This window comes from Callorhinus ursinus, unplaced genomic scaffold, assembly GCF_003265705.2.
Source record: "Callorhinus ursinus isolate GAN/ISIS: 27379988/994484 unplaced genomic scaffold, GSC_fseal_2.0 scaffold1, whole genome shotgun sequence".
Taxonomy (NCBI): Eukaryota; Metazoa; Chordata; class Mammalia; order Carnivora; family Otariidae; genus Callorhinus; species Callorhinus ursinus.
Window position 1 is genome coordinate 110,018,281 of NW_027397063.1, and position 19,145 is coordinate 110,037,425.

At 37.0% G+C, this 19,145-nt stretch overlaps 1 protein-coding gene across 7 annotated transcripts in view; it reads left to right on the plus strand.

Moving 5' to 3' along the window:
* Positions 1-702: 702 nt before the first annotated feature.
* Positions 703-19,145, plus strand: part of ATR (ATR checkpoint kinase) — a 96,275-nt gene continuing 77,832 nt past the window's right edge. For 2 of the 7 annotated variants that reach the window (XM_025881170.2, XM_073899023.1), the window contains exons 1-10: positions 710-914; positions 8,994-9,085; positions 10,280-10,429; positions 12,211-13,088; positions 14,033-14,211; positions 14,649-14,840; positions 16,263-16,459; positions 16,967-17,119; positions 17,804-17,996; positions 18,230-18,492. In XM_025881170.2, the coding sequence (XP_025736955.1) occupies positions 856-914; positions 8,994-9,085; positions 10,280-10,429; positions 12,211-13,088; positions 14,033-14,211; positions 14,649-14,840; positions 16,263-16,459; positions 16,967-17,119; positions 17,804-17,996; positions 18,230-18,492 (2,356 nt within the window). In that variant the 5' untranslated portion in view covers positions 710-855. Of the gene's footprint in view, positions 915-954; positions 1,437-1,459; positions 1,660-8,993; positions 9,086-10,279; positions 10,430-12,210; positions 13,089-14,032; positions 14,228-14,648; positions 14,841-16,262; positions 16,460-16,966; positions 17,120-17,803; positions 17,997-18,229; positions 18,493-19,145 lie in introns of those variants that run through there. The other 5 variants (XR_012380275.1, XR_012380271.1, XM_073899040.1 and 2 more) reach the window with 5 other exon arrangements.

Below are 19,145 nucleotides of genomic sequence, written 5' to 3' on the forward strand. Positions count from 1 at the left end.
TGACCCTGAATATGATGAGACACATATAAAAAGTTCAAACCTCTAATATTAAAGGTTGGGAATATCCTCGAGAAAGCCTGACTTCAAGCGGAAAAAAAAAACTTGCTGAAACAGGAAAGACAGGGAGGAGTCCCTATCTCTCAGAAAGGATGCACGGAAAGTGGTAGGAACCTGAGGGCGTTCCTCCATGGGGAGACCTGAGACCTAGTCATGCCCTCTACTCGCCGAATTATCTCAGTTCTCACTTTTTTTTTTTAAAGATTTTATTTATTTATTTGAGAGAGAGAATGAGAGACAGAGAGCATGAGAGGGAGGAGGGTGAGAAGGAGAAGCTGACTCCGCTGAGCAGGGAGCCCGATGTGGGACTCGATCCCGGGACTCCAGGACCATGACCCGAGCCGAAGGCAGTCGCTTAACCAACTGAGCCACCCAGGCGCCCCTCAGTTCTCACTTTTGTGATGCGAGGGAGGCAGGGCTAGTGCCCGTCAAGCCTGTTTCTTCTCCAGAACCGGGGATCTTTGCTACACCCAAGCTGTAGCAAAGGGTGCGGGTAAAAACCAAAACTTGTCGCGAATCACTGCCACCCCGCGTTCCGCCCTAAACCCGAGCCGCAGTGAGAAACTTGACCTGCGCGTGCTCCGTCTGCTTGCTCCACCCCTTTTCGGCCTCCCGGTTTCCCCCGGGTCCTACACGGAAAAAGAGTGGGGCCTAACGGGGCAGGACCAGCAGCGGCTTCCGGGAAGAGTTTTGGGCCTGGCGGGTTACCGTCGGGCGCCGCGCCTTCCCGGCAGAGCTAGCTGGAGAGACGTTGGGAGGCTGCGTCGGCGCCGTTGATGAGTGCGGCGCATCCTCAGCATGGGCGACCACGGCCTGGAGCTGGCGTCTATGATCCCCGCTCTGCGGGAGTTGGGCAGGTAGGGCCAGGCCTGGCCGCTCCCGCTCCCAGTCCCGCGTCTTCTTCCGCCCGGCCAGGCTGGCGTCTCACGTGCTCTCCCTCCCCAGCCGCGCGCGTGCCGGCTCGGAAACCCTCAACCCGGGCCCTTGTGGATGTTTCGAGACTCATTTCAGCACTTCTTCAGAGAGGTGGTTAAAAATAGGCGAGGCGTCGCCGCAGACCTTTGGGAAGCCGGTTCAGGGAACGAGAGGCGTTCGCCGACCCCATACCTCAGCGGCGCCCGGGAGCTCGTCCCTAACCCGGGGCTTGTCCCCTGCAGCTGGAGGGAACGGCCCCTTCTGATCACTTTCTACACTCATTTGCTTCCTGGAAACCTCTTTCCTGAGATGAGGGGCTTGACCCATGAACTTTCCCCAGTTTCTATTTGTGATCGCTCCGGAAGGAATTGGGTTTTTAGCTTTACCTTTGGACCCGAACTGCCTCTTTTAGAAGAAAAATCACTGGTTCTCATTTTGTGCAAGGAAGGCCAATCCCAGAAAAGGTAGTTGGTTTCTTCCTTCAGAATGAAACCATAGGCCGTTCTGAAGATAGGACCCATTTCCTGTTGGCCATCCAGTCCTCAATCCGTTATTTTAGTCAAAAACTCCAGGGACCTGCCACAACGTCCACAAGATATAAATGTGCACAGAATGATGCCAAAATGTGAAAATAATATTGTTTCATTTGCAAAAGCTTGTTTTCTGTAAACCGAACAGTAAAATCAGGTAAACCAGTATCCCACCTGAAGGGAGGGGAGGGATGTGGATGGTTGCCAACCCCCTTCAGCACACTCGCAACTTTCAGCCAGGCCTAAGGAAGGCAGGGTTTTTGTTTTGCTTGCTTTTTTTTTTTTTTTTTTAAGTTGTAACCCACTGCGAACAAGAAAAAAGTGGGCTTGTACCACAACTGCAGTTGAACCATCAGTCGGAAAAATTGCTTCCCAATTTTTTAAGCTGTTTGAAAACTTAGCACACAAAGTCAGAACTGACATTATATATATATGTGTGTGTGTATGTATATGTATGTGTATAGATATATATAATATCCATGGGATATTTAATTCCTTTCTTTTTGCGGTGCAGTTGTGTTCATCTCCACTTTTTGGCCATACAAGGGTATTTAGTCTTACTCAATCACATAAATAAGAGGATAAATGAAGGAACCACACTTGTCTTAACGGAATCATTCTGTTTTTGTGTTTTTTCACTTTTCATGAATGTTGCAAGCATACTTTGTGTTAACATTTTATTTTGTTTTTTTTTTTAAGATTTTATTTATTTGACAGAGAGATAGCACAAGTTGGCAGAGAGGGAGAGAGAGAAGCAGGTTCCCCGCCGGGCAGGGGGCCAGATGCGGGACTCCATCCCAGGACCCTGGGACCATGACCCGAGCCAAAGGCAGCCGCTTAACCGACTGAGCCACCCAGGTGCCCCTGTGTTAACATTTTATAAAGTAACGTGAATACACATGCTCATTTTAGAAAACTGATGTACAGGTTTCATCTTTCAGGCTCAATGTGAAGCTAATATTTTTTTTCCCATCTTGTTTTAATGTAGAATCAACTAATTAATACTTTTCTTCCCTCTTTTTTCTTCCTTTATGAGACTTGTTAGTAAAAATAATAGTATCTTGGATTTATTTATAGTCTCTTACATCACCAGAGCTTATGTTACCTTTCATTTCATTTAATTGTGGCTATTCTGAGGGAAAGAATCGAAAAAAATGACCCATAGAGAATTCTATAATAATAGTTTTTAACTGTCATGAGTTTCTCATTTCAACTGCTTCATTCAGGCCTACTCAGTCTCACAGTATCTCCATGATGTAGAATGGAGTACATTTTATCACCATTCAGTAAGAAACTGAGTCACAGAAATTAAAGAACCAAAGTCAAAGAGATAGCAGTTATCAGAGCTGGGTGTCAGATTCAAGGCATCAAGTCCTTTTCGTCCCCCCCCCCCCTTTTTTTCATTAATTGACTGGCAGTTCGATTCTGAAAAGAGTGAGATGTTAACTGTTCTAATGTGTGGGCTCTTCTGTCTCAGTAATAAATTTTGCTTCTGTTTTTTGCTATTAGCACTCTTTTCTCTGCATAGTCTTTCAGGGTGATCCCATCCACTCCTGCCTTCATGTGCCATCTATTTGATGATTGCAAATATGTTTCTCCAAACCACATCCATTTCCTATAGAATATTTATGCAACTGTATACTGGCAGTTTTAGCTGGGTTTCCCACATGCCATTAAGACTCAACATAGCTGGGCACCTGGGTAGCTCAGTTGGTTAAGTGTCTGGCTCTTGACTTCGGCTCAGGTCATGATCTGAGGGTCATGAGATTGAGCCCTATGTCAGGCTCCCCACTCAGTGGGGGGGGGGGTCTGCTTGAGATTCTTTCTCCATCTCCCCCCCCAAAACTCCAGTGCTCTCAAAAAAAAAAAAAGGCTCAACATAGCCAATACAACATATTGTCCACATATCCCCCCTCCCCAATTTTTTCCCCTCCCATTCACTGAGGTAGGGATATCTCAGTAAATGATACCATGTTCAGTCATTTTTCAAAACCAGAAATGTAGGAATCATTCTTGCCTCCCCATGTGCTTTGGCTACATCCTTTGTCCTCTTTTCATCTCTACTCTCTTCCTAAATAACTTCATCCAGTCCCATGTCTTTAAATATCATCTATATGCTGACAACTCCCAAATTTATATCTCTACCCAGAGATATTATTAGGTTGCTTACTGTTGAACATCTATACCTGAAATGAAAATTAACATCCAAAGCAGAACTCTTGATTTACTGTCTTTACTGTCCTTCCCCAGGTTGTTGTAAATGTACCAACCAAAAGCCTAGGGGTTCTTCTTGATTCTTTCCCTTATCCCTTAATAATCTATCAGCAAGTCCTGACAACCCTACCTTCAATACTTCTCACCGTCTCCACTGCTATTCTTATAATTTCTTATCTAGACTATTACTGTAACCTCTCAGCTAATCCCTCCATTTCCATTTTACCCACTTAAAATGGATTTCTCATTCAGCAACCAAGATGATTTTAACAGCTATAAATTATATTGTAGATTATATAGCATTAGTCCTCTGTTTAAAACCTTCTGTTAGTTTTCCAGCACATTTAGGATAAAATCCAAACTTCTCCCAAGGCCTCTAAGGTCCTGCATAATCTCACCTCTGCCTGCTTCTGACCTCAAGGCCACATATCCTTCCCTTACTCTGCTCCAGTGACATTGGCCTTATTTTTTGTATGCATCAAGGTCATTCCTGCCTTCAGTCCTTTGCACCTTGTTTCTTCTCTCTAAACAGACTGGTTCCATTCAGATGTCATTTCGGAAAGGCCTTGTCTGACCTTCCTGTTTAATATTACTTTGTAATTACAAGATATTTTCAGATAATGATAGTTGCTATTAAAATATTAAATGGGGCAATGGGAGGGAGATGAAAGCCTGGGAAGCATCAACATTAACCACTAGAGGAAATTTGAATGGTGAGAAGAAGCCAGTCATGTGAAACTGGGAGAAGTGTCTTGAGATTGAATGGGAGGTTTAAGGGTCTCTAGGTGGGAATGAGCCTACTATTTTAAAAAATAGGAAGAAGGGTGAAGCCATAGGAAGCAAGGAAGGGACTGGTGTGAGTTAAGGGTGGAGGAGTAGCCATGGGCCAGGTCCTTTAGTACCTTATAGACCAGAATAAGGAATTAGATTTAAGTGCAGTGGGAAACCATTGGAATGTTTTAAACAGGGAAATAACATAATTGAATTCAAGAACATTTACCCTTCACTCTCCTACTTAGCACCTTTCAATGTCTCATTGCCTTCAGTACAAAATCCAGACTCTTTAGTTGGTTCTTTGAGCTTTGGACCTTATAGTTTTTCTTCAGCTTCATGTCCAATTACTGCCTCCCTCTTCTTTAGCCATATAGAACTCCTTAACAGTTTCTAGAGCAGCCTGTGTTCTTGTTCCTGAGCCTTTGCACATGCTGTTTCCTCTGCTTGGAATACTTCCTCCTTTCCCTTATTTTACCTGCCTAGCCCTTTAGGGACTTAGCTTTGTATCACTTCCTTCAGGGAGCCTGGACTGATAAGCTCTACTCAGGGCTCTGTCCCTCTTGTGCTCTGTTTTGGCTCTATTAATACTTAACCCTGCTGTGTTAAAATTACCTGTTTACTTTTTTAACTTTTAATCTACAAATATTTTTAGGGTTGATGCATGATACCTTCGTTAACCTGGTATTTCATCCTTGTCCCAGAGGAGGTAATCAAGTATTTGCTAATGTATCCAACCTTCAGGTGAATTAAATTTCCTCCTAAGTATACCCTCTTAGGTCAGTTCCAAGATAGAGCTTGTATAAAAAGAAATGCCCACTCTCCCATGAGTGAGTATTCTAATAGTACATCTAATGAATGATAATCAATTCACCTTTTTGAAAAACTGAATAGAAATGGGGCGCCTGACTGGCTGAGTTGATAGAGTATGTGACTTGATTTTGGGATTGTGAGTTCAAGCCCCACGTTGGATAGGGAGCCTACTTAAAAAATTTTTTTGATAAAAATAACACATTGATTTTGTGTCAAAAATTTTGATAAAAATTATATAAATTGTCTTTATAGAAAATTATACTTTGTAGAAAACTCACCACCACCCATAGTCCTGATTCCTCTCCCAGTACACCTCATTTCACATTTCTAAATGATACTTACCAAATTACACTTGGTTTAGAAAGACAAACTCTCTTGACTTTGTCTAAAACAATTGATGTTACCTTGTAAGTTTAGACTTTTAAAATTTTTTGTTATATTTAAATCTGTGTCATATAATATGGTAGCCACTAGCCAGATGTAGCCACTATGGCTTATCTAAATTGAGATGTTCTGTAAATGTGAGATACACACTGGGTTTCAAAGAGTCAGCGTCAAAAAAAAAAAAAAAAAATGGAGGTAAAACAGTTTCTAATAATTTTAATATTGATTACATGTTCAAAAATATTTTGTATATACTGTTATGATGAAAATTGTTTCTTTCTATTCTTAATGTGGCTACTTAGAAAAATTTGAATCGCACATGTGACTTGCATTATTTCTATGGGCCAATGCTGGTTTAAATAATAAGATAAATAGCACCAAGTTTTTTTCACTTTCTTGTACAAATACAACTACTTGGTCTTTGATTCTATATACCTAGGGTTTATATTACTTGTCAGTATTTGTTAATTTCAATAACTTAGTAGTTCCAGCCTGAGAAGATAAAAATGTTCTGGAGATGGTGGTGACGGTATAGAATAATGTGAATATACTAAATGCCACGGAACTGTACACTTAAAATGGTTAAAATAAATTTTATGTTAAGTATATTTGACCATAATAAAAAATATATTCAAAGGACATTTTAACAAACAAATTTAATTTGATCATGTCTAGAGCTCGCTCCTCGAAATTCTAACCTTGGTTTCTAGAACACGCTTCTTAAGGTTTTTCTTTTTGTTTTTCTGGCTCTTTCCCTTTCTCCTTCATAGCCCCTTTAACTTTAACTTGGGGTTCTCTCTTTGACTTCCTTATTACTTCTTATATTGCACTAATTTTCAAGGCTTCCACTACCACTAGCTATAATAGTAGTAGATTATATAATTTCCATGAATGTCAGCCTCATATGCAAATTAGGGTTTAATATCCGTATTATACTGCTTTGAAAGTATGCAATAATGCAGTGTGTTTAGTCTTGTTTGATAGGTATTGTTATATAATGATAATTTAATCTATGTTTCTAGGCTAGATATTTCTTGAGGACTAGAGCTTTAAAAAAAAATTTTTTTTTCTGTAAACTCTACGCCCAACGTGGGGCTTGAATTTACCACCTGGAGATCAAGCCTCACATGCTCTACTGACTAAGCCAGCCAGGCACCCCTCAAGGACTATAACTTTAATTCCAACAGTCTTTTTGTGCATCCCATTTAGTTGCTCCTTTGAGACCTTAAACTCAGTATTTCTAAAACTGGTTTTGTTTTTCTCCCCGGACCTGTGCTTCCTCCTATCTTAACTCTTTTGGTGAATGGCCTCACAGTCCACCCTGGATAGAGGCCTAGGTTGACTTAACCAGTCTCCTCCACTAACTTGTCTTTCACTTACCCCAGCAGTAGTTTCTGGTATTTAGTATGGCGCATTATAGGTGCTCAATAAATGGTGGTTGTTTATATGAATGACTGTATAATTTCTCATCCTGTGTGGTAGAATACAGACTTTCTACTATATTCATACATTCAGTTCTTTGCTGGTTTATACCAAATCATGGAGCTTAAGTTCAGTTCATTCAGGATTCTAAGATACAATTGCTCTGCTTAATTATTATATATTCTCTTAATATTTACTTTTCTTGATTGGTCCCAATACTCAATACATGTAATTTTCCCTAATATTTTATTGAATTTTCATTGTGGAAAGTTTCAGACATCCAAAAGAAGGGAAAATGGTATATCAGTTGCCCATTTAACCCAATAATTATCTATTCATGGCCTTCCTGTCAACTCAGATTACTTAGAAGCAAATTCGAGACATCATTTCATCTATAAATCTATAAATATCAATATTACCTGTAAAGACTTTTTTTTTTTTTAAGATTTTATTTATTTATTTGAGAGAGAGAGAGAGAGAGAGAAACAGCATGAGAGGGGAGAAGGTCAGAGGGAGAAGCAGGCTCCCCGCTGAGCCGGGAGCCTGATGTGGGACTCGATCCCAGGACTCCAGGATCATGACCTGAGCCGAAGGCAGTTGCTTAACCACCTGAGCCACCCAGGCGCCCTACCTGTAAAGACTTTTTAAACATACCATAATACCATTATCACACCTAAGAATGATTTCTTAATAACATCAAATATCTAGCTTGTGTTTAAATTTTCCCAGTTGTCATATACAGTTTGCTAATAGTTTATTTTTGTTTGTTTTGTTTTGCTTTTTTTAGTTTTTTTTTTAAATCAGAATCCATTGTAGGATCATAGATTGTAATTGATTGATATGGCTCTTAAGTCTTTGTTATAGGTTTCTCCTCTTTTTTTCCCCCTTAATTCATTTGTTGAAGAAACTGTGTTCTGTAGATTTTCTAAAAGTCTAGATCAACACAGCTCAATATGAATAAAATGCAAGCCACATGTGTAATTAAAAATTTTCTCGGGGCTCCTGGGTGGCTCAGTCGTTAAACATCTGCCTTTGGCTCAGGTCATTATCCCAGGGTCCTGGGATTGAGCCCCGCATCAGGCTCCCTGCTCAGCAGGAAGCCTGCTTCTCCTTCTCCCACTCCCCCTGCTTGTGTTCCTGCTCTCACTGTCTCTCTGTCTCTCTTTTTGTCAAATAATAAATAAAATCTTAAAAAAATTTTTTTTTCTAGTAGCCACATGACAAAAAGTAAAAAGAAAATAGGTGAAAGTAATTTTCAATAATATATTTTATATAACTCTCTAGATATCATTTCTACATGTAATTAATATAAAATTATTAATGAGATATACATTTTCTGGTACCAAATATTTAAAATCCAATGTGTATTTTATACTTAAAATACATTTCAATTTGGACTAACCACATTTCAAGTGCTCGATAGCTATAGAAATAATGGCTACTATATTGGGCAGGGCAGGTCTAGATTTTGCCTATTGGGTGCCTCTGGTGTCATTTAGCATGTTTTTTTCCTTCTAACTCAGTAATGCGTATTTAAATTTTCCTTTCATTTTTCTTTTAAATTTTTAAAAAAATTTTTTAAAGATTTTATTTATTTATTTGACAGAGAGAGAGACAGCGAGAGCAAGAACACAAGCAGGGGGAGTGGGAGAGGGAGAAACAGGCTTTCTGCTGAGCAGGGAGCCCGATATGGGACTCAATCCCAGGACCCTGGGATCATGACCCAAGCCGAAGGCAGACGCCCAACGACTGAGCCACCCAGGCGCCCTAAATTTTTCTTTCATTTTTAAACAGAAGGATACAATGAAAAACTCAAAATTCGAGAATCTTTTACAAATGAAATTGTGAGTCTTTTTAAGGCTTAAAAACTTTTTATTTGTATTTTAGTGCCAGTCCAGAGGACTATAATACAGTTGTACAGAAGCCAAGACAAATTTTATGTCAGTTCATTGACCGAATACTTACAGATGTAAATGTTGGTAAGAAACAGTTATTTCTTATATAAATTTTATGAATTAAATTGTTTTCTTTTTTATTTATACAACGTTATGGTAGCATTTTTGTCCATGTAGTTTTAAATGTAAAGTTAGTATTTATGATAGTTACTATTTTCAAGCAACTTGTTTACGGTATTAACTTATTACATAATGTGAGTTAGGCATTTAAAGTAATTCTGTTTTCCTGCTTGTTATCTAGATTTTCTGCTGCTTGCTATGGCGTTCTTCTTTGATATAAGATATTAGAATAGATGAAAAATAGTTGGCCATTTCCAATGATGTGGACCCCGTTTTAGCTAGGTCTTATACTAGTGGTTGAGAAACAAATGCCGTTTAAAAACTCTAAGAGTTGGTGACTTTGTGGGAGGTAATAAGATCTTGTGAGTTGAATCATGGAACACTACATCAAAAACTGATGTAATGTATGGTAATTAACATAACAATAAAATTAAAAAAAGATCTTGTGAGTTGTTGAAGCAACTGTTTCCTGTTTGTGGCAATTTAAAAGACAAATATTACCAACTTGGCAAGATGGTGTCACATTTGTCATATCTGTTAAAATTACATGGAAGGGGTAATATAGTGTAGCATTTGGCTCATAGTATATAAACTTACTTCCAAATTTGGCACAGATATTATGACTTAAAATAGTCAGCCTTTTTTCAATCTATGAAATTAAGAGTTGCTGAAAAATAACAAAGGACTACTGAATACTTGCAAGATGTGTTTTCATATGGTATTGTCCCTGTTTAGACCATTTGCCCTTCCCCCCTCTGACCAAATTCTCATCATCTAGGAATCAGTTCCTTTACAGCTTCTTCGCAGACACTTGCTTCCTCTATTGTGGATTGGTGCAGTTAACATACCATATTATAATTATTAGTTTGTCTGATTCTCTCACCTAATCAGGTGAGGTTTTTTTCCCCCACTCAGATTTTAGTACAGTGTCAAGCATATTGTAGGCCTTTAATCTATATTTGGTGAATGGGTGTATAATAGATGAATGTACATGTTTATTAAACATTTAAAATTAGATAGGATTGTAGAATTTAGTCCCATCCATTTATCATGAATATTATACTGGACACAGTTCTGGTCACCAAAGTCTACTTTTTAACAAAAGGACTGCCATCTAATTTGTCATGACTCTTTAAAATGAATCTTTTATCATTTTAGTTGCTCTAGAACTTGTAAAGAAAACTGACTCTCAGCCAACCTCTGTGATGTTGCTTGATTTCATCCAGCATATAATGAAGTCCTCCCCACTTATGTTTGTAAATGTGAATGGAAGCCAAGGGCAAAATGAGGCCAAAGGCAGTTGTATTGGTAAGTCCTGCTATTTGTGCATTCATTTGCAATTGGTTTTATGAAATCTACCCTCTTCTGCTCTTCTGAAATACAACATACATTTTATACATATTTTTGTCAGATTTGCTCTAAATTTAAGGGAGCAAAATGGTAATGGTTAGTTTTGTTTTATGCATCTTTATTGTTTTCTTTTGTTATGAAGTAGGTACCCAGGATGGAACAGAAATAATCAAATTTATTTGCCATTGAACACTTGAGCAGTTTTCTTTTTTCTGTTTTTGATAATCTCTTTTAGATCAGGCATTAGCAATCTGTGGCCCAGGGGCTGGCTGCCTATTTTTATAAACAAAGTTTTATTGGAAAATCCATGCTTTTACTCATTGTATTTCCTTATTGTCTATAATTTCTTTTTTTTTTTTAAAAGATTATTTATTTATTTATTTTTGAGAGAGAGAGAGAGAGAATGAGAGAGAGAGAAAGCACATGGGGGGGAGGGTCAGAGGGAGAAGCAGACTCCCTGCTGAGCAGGGAGCCTGATGCGGGACTCAATCCAGGGACTCCAGGATCATGACCTGAGCCGAAGGTAGTCGCTTAAGCAACTGAGCCACCCAGGCGCCCTTGTCTATAATTTCTGACCAGAACTCCTGACTGCCTGCCCTAGCACTGGCTTAGTTGTTCCTTCTTTATGCTCTGTTTGTACTGTGTTCTGCATTTCTTCTTTCATAGTGGTTATTAAGCTGGATTATAAATACCTGTTTGTCTATATTCTTTGCCACACTTTTTTATTTTATTTTTTTAAAGATTTTTTTATTCATTTGAGAGAGAGCACTAGAGGGGGGCGGGGGCGGAGAGTCAGAAGGGGAGGAAGAAGCAGACTCCTCGCTGAGCAAGGAACCCCATGCAGGGTTTGATCCCAGGGACCCAGGATCATGACCTGAGCCGAAGGCAGACACTTTACTGACTGAGCCACCCAGGTGCCCCTTTGCCACACTTTTTTAAACAACAGGTCACAACTGGTTAGTAGGTTATGAATATAAAATATAATAGACTAGAAAATACCATAATACATTGCATGTAATAAATACTTTTTCATGAAACTTTTGTTTCATATATTTAAAATAAATATGCGTATGTAGACTGGGTCATGATATAAAATGTATCTCTTAAGTTTGAGAAACTATATAATATTCATGAGGACTATGACTGATTTGTTTTTGTGCACTTGGGGCAGAGTTGGCACTCAATAAATATTTGTTGAAGGAATGATAATAGTAACCATTTGTTGAACCTCAAGCACTATGCTGAGAATTTCACATATATTATCATACTTGATCCTCATGGTAACCCTTATTTCCTTCTTATAGACAAAGTTACCAAGGTTTAGAGATGAAAAATTCACACAACTCGTAAGTGGAAAGTTAGGACTTTGACTCCAAAATTGGTACTAAATTACCATATTTCCATTGTGTAGAGAATGTTTTAGACTATTTTGTTAGTGTTTTACTTTAAAAAATGAATTGGGACACTTGGGTGGCTCATTTGGCTAAGCATCTACATTCGGCTCAGGTCATGATCCCAGGGTCCTGGCATCGAGTCCCGCATCAGGCTCCTTGTTTAGCGAGGAGCCTGCTTCTCCCTCTTGCCTCTGCCTCTGCCCCTCTCCCTGCTTGTGTGCTCTTTCTCTCGGTCTCTGTCAAAATAAATAAATAAAATCTTTAAAAAAAAAATGAATCATCAAGGACTTAGCAAATTAGCATTTCTGATGTACTTATTTAATATCTTTTTTGTTTATTTCAAAGAATTCAGTAATTGGATCATAACAAGACTTCTGCGGATTGCAGCAACTCCATCCTGTCATATGTTACACAAGAAAATCAGTGAAGTTATCTGCTCATTATTATTTCTTTTTAAAAGCAAGAGCCCTGCAATTTTTGGAGTACTGACAAAGGAATTACTACATCTTTTTGAGGATGTGATTTACCTCCACAGAAAAAATGCAATGGGACACTTTGTGGAATGGCCAGTGGTAGTTAGCCGATTTTTAAGTCAACTAGATGAACATGTGGGATATTTACAACCAGCTCCTTTGCAATTGGTGAACATGCAAAATTTAGAATTTATTGAAGTCACTTTATTAACAGTTCTTATTCGTATTGTTGCAATTGTGTTTTTTAGAAGGCAAGAACTCTTTCTTTGGCGGATAGGTTGTATTCTGCTAGAGTATGGTAGTCCAAAAATTAAATCCTTAGCAATTAGCCTTTTAACTGAACTCTTTGAGCTTGGTGGATTACCAGCACAACCAGCAAGCACTTTCTTCAGCTCATTTTTGGGATTATTAAAACATCTTGTAGAAATGGATGCTGACCAGTTGAAACTCTATGAAGAACCATTATCAAAGCTGATAAAAACACTGTTCCCCTTTGAAGCAGAAGCTTATAGAAATATTGAACCTGTCTATTTAAATATGCTGCTGGAAAAACTCTGTGTCATGTTTGAAGATGGTGTGCTTATGCAGCTTAAGTCTGATTTGCTAAAAGCAGCTTTGTGCCACTTACTGCAGTATTTCCTTAAATATGTGCCAGCTGGGTATGAATCTGCTTTACAAGTCAGGAAGGTTTATGTGAGAAACATTTGTAGAGTTCTTGTGGATGTGCTTGGATTTCAGGTAGATGCAGAGGTAAGTCATTTTTAAGGTTACTTGATAAGTATTATGTATTTTGTTTATAATGTAAGGGTATGCATATATGTAAGATGTAACAATGAGAAAATAGAATATCTTTAATAACGTATATTCAGAATGGAATGAGTTTTTTCACAATCCACTTTGGCTCCTTATTATGAACTTTTACTTTGATTTGAGAAGGATTTCACTAATTTGGTAATGAACTGCCAATGGAGTAGGATATTTTAAAGTAGAATTTGTGAAGTGTAAGCATGTTTAGTGCCTTACTAATTAAAAGGGGACCAGTTATCAACTTAATTGCAAAACCTTCAAGCACTCACCTAGATTTTATCTTTGACAGGTTATATTCAATCACGTTTAGAAAACCTGTGGGTACATAGTACTAGTCATGCCAAATTATGCAGGCTGTGAGAGATGGGCAGTACAATAAAATATACAGTAACTTGAGTAAATATTTTACCTTGCTGGATTTGTAGTATGAAAGTGGTTAGTAATTCCCTTAGAGAGTTTTTCTTTGTAGCATTTTTTAAACTAAGATTTTATTTACTTAGAGCAAGTAGGAGCAGGGGGAGGAGCAGAGGGAACCCAGTGCTTGGTCCCAGGACTCTAGGATCATGACCTGAGCTGTAGGCAGATGTTCAACCAACTGAGCCACCCAGGCGCCCCTCTTTGTAGCATTTTGACAGAGGGAAAAACTGGTTAGAGAGAGAATTTGTCTTAAGACTTTTAGGACTATAGAACCATAGTTCTAGATACAGAGTCATATATATGTCTGTTTATAGATTGTGAAATTATACAGATTAACTTAGGTCTTTGTTTTACCTGATGAGACTCTGAAAATAGTTTACCCTAATAGAAAACTTATAACCTAATGAATTTTTGCAGCCTTTGAATAATGTATTTCCTAAGGCATAGTTTTTGAATTTTTTCTTTCTCAGTATTTGTTGGGCCCACTTTATGCAGCCTTAAAAATGGAAAGTATGGAAATCATTGAGAAGGTTCAATGCCAAATTCAACAGGAAAGCCTCAGCAGTGATAGTGATGGAATATCAGCCAAAAGGCGTCGACTCAGCTCATCTCTAAACTCTTCCAGAAGACCGCCAAAACAGACTGAGGAGTATGACCTTCATTCAGTTTGTATTTAGTCATTTAATAAAACTTTATTCACTTTTAAAAATCACCTTTAGTTAAGTGCTTTGACTTAAATACACAGCAGTTGTTCTTTTTAAAGGTAGTCAGAGGAATGCTTTAAAATACTTAATACTTGTAGTCCATTCTAATGTGAAAGATAACATGACTACATATGGTTACTTAAAAGATTTAAGTTTTTATTTGCCTGTCTAATTTAACTTCTTAGTATCTAAAAAAATCTCAGATTACATATTCATCAGCAATTTAAAATATGTTAATAAACTTAAATATATTAACAAATGTGATCAAAGAATTCCCATATTTCAGTTAGCCCTGAAAGTTGTTTTAATTGTACCAATTTTATATTAACCAAATTTATACTAAATATGAATGTCTTTATATTATGGTTATAATTAATTACAGAATTAAACATGTGGATATGAACAAAAAGAGCATATTATGGAGTGCCCTGAAACAGAAAGCTGAGTCCCTTCAGATTTTCCTTGAATATGGTAGTCTAAAGAATCCTGTTATTGCAACTGTAGAAGGAATCACTGTTGTCCTACAGCTGACTGCTCTGTGTACTGTTCATTGTTGTCATCAAAACATGGACTGGTAAAATAACTTGTATTTTTTGTGTGGGTTGTCTGTAATAAATTTGGCTTTATTGCTTTAGGAGACTTCATTATTTGCTCAATTTGTGTGACCTTAGAACACAGACTTTTCAGTGAAATGGAAAAGATATTTGTTTTTTATTGAGCACCTGCTAAATGCTAGGTACTGTATTAAGTACTATACATATATTATTTAATCTTCATAACAGTTCTGTAAGTTAAATGCTGTTATACCTACTTTACAAAGTAGAGATTGAGGCTTAGAGAAATTGAGGCTTATTGGTTCCTAAATTGGTCCTATATGCACAGGGCAAGGAGAGACTGAAGAAAGAGGCAGACCACTCCAGATTGTAGGTGGCAGGTTTTATAAGGGAACTTACTTACAAGGCTTGTCTCAGGCAGCTGTGAAAGACAAATTGATCTCTCAACTCACTTTCCAGACTCTTAGAAGTTTATTTGGAGGACTTAATGAGGTTAAGTCATGTATTCAGTCCAGATGGTCTCAACAACACCTTACTCTCAAGGCTGTGTCCTTGGAACAGCTCCCACTGTGGGACCATTAGGCAGAGTGTACATTCCAAGGACAGGGGAAGGGGTGAGGAGCCTCTGATGGCCTGGGTCCAGCTTGAGGGTCAACTGGTGGTCATCCTCTTGATTACTTCTTTAACAAGATTGTTTTTATCTGAAGCCTAAACTAACTTTCCTGGGCATACATGATTAGAAAGTAGCAGAGCACATTTTTATATAACTCAAAAGCCAATGTTTTAGTCAAACATTTAGTCAAAAGAACATTTCCCTTTGATAATAAGAGTAGGGATTTAGAACTCATTAGAATTATCTTTTCAGTTTGGTATTCTTAATTTATGTTAATTATTCTATCAGAAGAAACAAGTGTGAATCTTCTCTGAAGATGTAGTCTTATTTTTACTGTCAAGTTATAGACCAAAGCTGAGTTAGTTTTTTACATGATCATTTATCCTGTTATTTTCTGACTCTTAACTAGCCAATAAAAAGTTATGAAGGAGATTTTAAAGAAACTATATTAATTCAGATTGCATTAAATTTGGAATTTGAGACAACTTAAGGAAATAGCTGATTAGGCTGCAGTCTACTCTATTACTAAGAAAGGGTTTTACTGAGGCAGTTAATAATTATGCAGGGATATCTTCTGTCATTTTTAAGCCTGGTGATACCACATTTAAATATCCTAGATTAATTTTAATTACCAAATCCTAAGAGTGATTTAGACTGACATAAATAGTTTGAACTTAAAATAATAATGTCATATTAATTGATGTGCATATTTACTTTGAATTGGTTTAAATTTATGTTAGTTTTATATTCACAGTTTTTTTTGACTTACTTCAATATTAGGTTGGAATAACAAAATTCATTGTAATTCTGTGTCTTAAAAATGTTTTAGCTGCAGCCATAATTTCAAGGATTGTCAACAGAAATGTAAAAAGAAACCTTCAGTAGAGATAACTTGGATGTCTTTGGATTTTTACACAAAAGTGCTTAAGAGCTGTAGGAGTTTGTTAGAATCTGTTCAGAAGCCTGACCTGGAGGCAATTATTGATAAAGTGGTGAAAATATATGATGCTCTGATTTATATTCACGGTGCGTATAAATAAACAGTAGAACAAAATAACTTTTAAAGATCATCAGTATAGAAATAGGCTCTTTTGAGTGAGGCTTAAATGCACAAATGTTTGGAATACCCAACAGTTTTTTCTTGATTTTAGTTCTTGTTCTTTTTCAGTTCTATTTCAATAATTCAGTAGTTAATTCAGTAATTTCCAAGTTCCAAATTTGTCTGTAATATTTTGATTTATTATTCTTTTTCAGCCAATAGAAATGATTTAGAACTATTAAATTTTTTTGAGAATTTCTGAAGAATGCTTTTGATCCTTCTAAAAAATACATGGATGCATATTTTTATAAAGTAACATTTAATTTCTTTGGGTTCACAGACCTCAGAACATCATCTCTATATTAAGAACCTTTGTTTATTAAATGCTATAATTCTACCTGATGTTTAGGACATTTATTTTTATTGAAAAAAGATATAGGTAAATATGGTTAAGGAAAAAGATATAATCTATCACCTGTTGTGTGTTTCTGTAGTGAAAACTTCTTTTGAAGATCATATTCTGGAAGATTTGTGTGGAATGCTCTCACTTCCATGGATTCATTCCCATTCTGATGATGGCTCTTTAAAGTTGACCACATTTGCCACTAATCTTTTAGCATTAAGCCAGAGGATTTCAGATAGCTACTGTAAGTGGTCACAAAATTCTATGTGTGTGGTTTAACTCATCTCTATGTGGGACTTCTAACATGTTGCTGTTTTTTTTCAATAATTAAAAGAGGAAGTACATTTTTTTAAATTTTATTTTATTATGTTAATCACCATACATTACATCATTAGTTTTTGATGTAGTGTTTCATGATTCATTGTTTGCATATAAGGAAGTACATTTTTAACAATTCAAAAAGGAGTTAGATTTCTAAGAAGTAACAAATTGAACAGATTGTAGGATTTGCACATCCCCTGCTCTATTCTGCAGCATTGTTCTCCAAAGAGGCCATTCCGGCTTACATTCCTTTTAGCAGAATATGAGAGTTCCTATTGTCTCACATCCTCACTTTGTCAGACTTTAAAATGTTTGCTATCAAAAAAAAAAAGTGTTGAGGTAACTAAAAGAAACTTTTTTGCTCTCTGATGGGTGTGCTTTTTAGTTGCATTTCTCTGGTTATCCAGTAAGATTGTACATAGGGCTTTTTCAGTGCACATGCTTTATTTTTGAAAAAGGAGCTTTTAATTAAATATTATATGTATTTTAAATGTTACTTTACAACAAAGAATGAGTACATATATAAAATGAATATGTGTTTGTATACATACGTATATAAATAAAATTAACACTTAGAAATCTTATTTAATAGACTTAATTTTTTCAGCACCACAGGCACAGTCACGGTGTGTGTTTCTTCTAACTTTGTTTCCAAGAAGAATATTCCTTGAATGGAGAACAGCAATATATAGCTGGGCCCTACAGAGCTCCCATGAAGTAATCCGGGCTAGTTGTGTTAATGGATTTTTTATCTTATTGCAGCAGCAGAATTCATGTAACAGAGTGCCCAAGATTCTTATGTATGTATCAATATTTTAATTTGAATATATAACTTGATTGGAAAAATCATACTATATGTAAATATATGTATATTGCTCGTTATATAGAGCAAATGTTGATTTTAGTTTTAGAATTTAAATTTTCTTCCTTCTATGCTTTGTCTTACTATTACTTTTGCCCCAAATTAAGCAAAACTATTTAGACCACAAAATAAAGTGAGGTTTAGTTAGTACTTTTTCTTTTTTCTCCCCAGAGATAAAGTCAAAGATGATTCTGACATTGTCAAGAAAGAATTTGCCTCTATTCTTGGTCAACTTGTGTGTACGCTTCATGGCATGTTTTATTTGACAAGTTCTTCAACAGAACCTTTTTCTGAACATGGACATATTGACCTCTTCTGTAAAAGCCTAAAAGTCACTTCTCAACACGAATGTTCATCTTCTCAACTAAAAGCTTCTGTTTGCAAGCCTTTCCTTTTCCTACTGAAAAAAAAAATATCTAGTCCAGTGAAACTTGGTGAGTGATTTGTTATGATCTGTCTAATACTTTAAAACCTTTTTTTTTTTAAAGATTTTATTTATTTATTTGGGAGAGAGAGCACGTGCACCAGTTACGGGGAGGGGCAAAGGGAGAGGGAGAAGCAGATTCCCTAATGAGCAGGGAGCCTGACCTGGGGCTTGATCCCAGGACCCTAGGATCATGACCTGAGCCGAAGGCAGACATTTAACCAACTGAGCCACCCAGGCACCCTACTTTAAAACCTTTTTAACTTCTTTTTTTTAAAATCAGTGATAGAATAGGCCCGAAGCCTTAAAAAATTAGACATGCTTGATTCAATGGTCATGTAATGATTACTTATAAATGGGATATCTGGTATTAGACTGTATCACAGAACTAACAAGGGAAGTAATTTTTGGATTTTTAAATGCTCATTTGATATGATAGCTTACTTGGGGATACCTGGTGTTTAGTTCAGTATCATGAGGTTCAATATTCTATATCCTCTTTAATGATACCAGGGACCTTCTTAATGTGTCCCGGGCCACTACCTTGGACCTTCAGAACTTCAAATAATTAGATACTTTGCCCAATTGAGGACAATATATAGGCTATCTTCTTAGTCACTTTTCCAGTGGTAATATATGAGTATGTTGAGAGCATGAGATTTA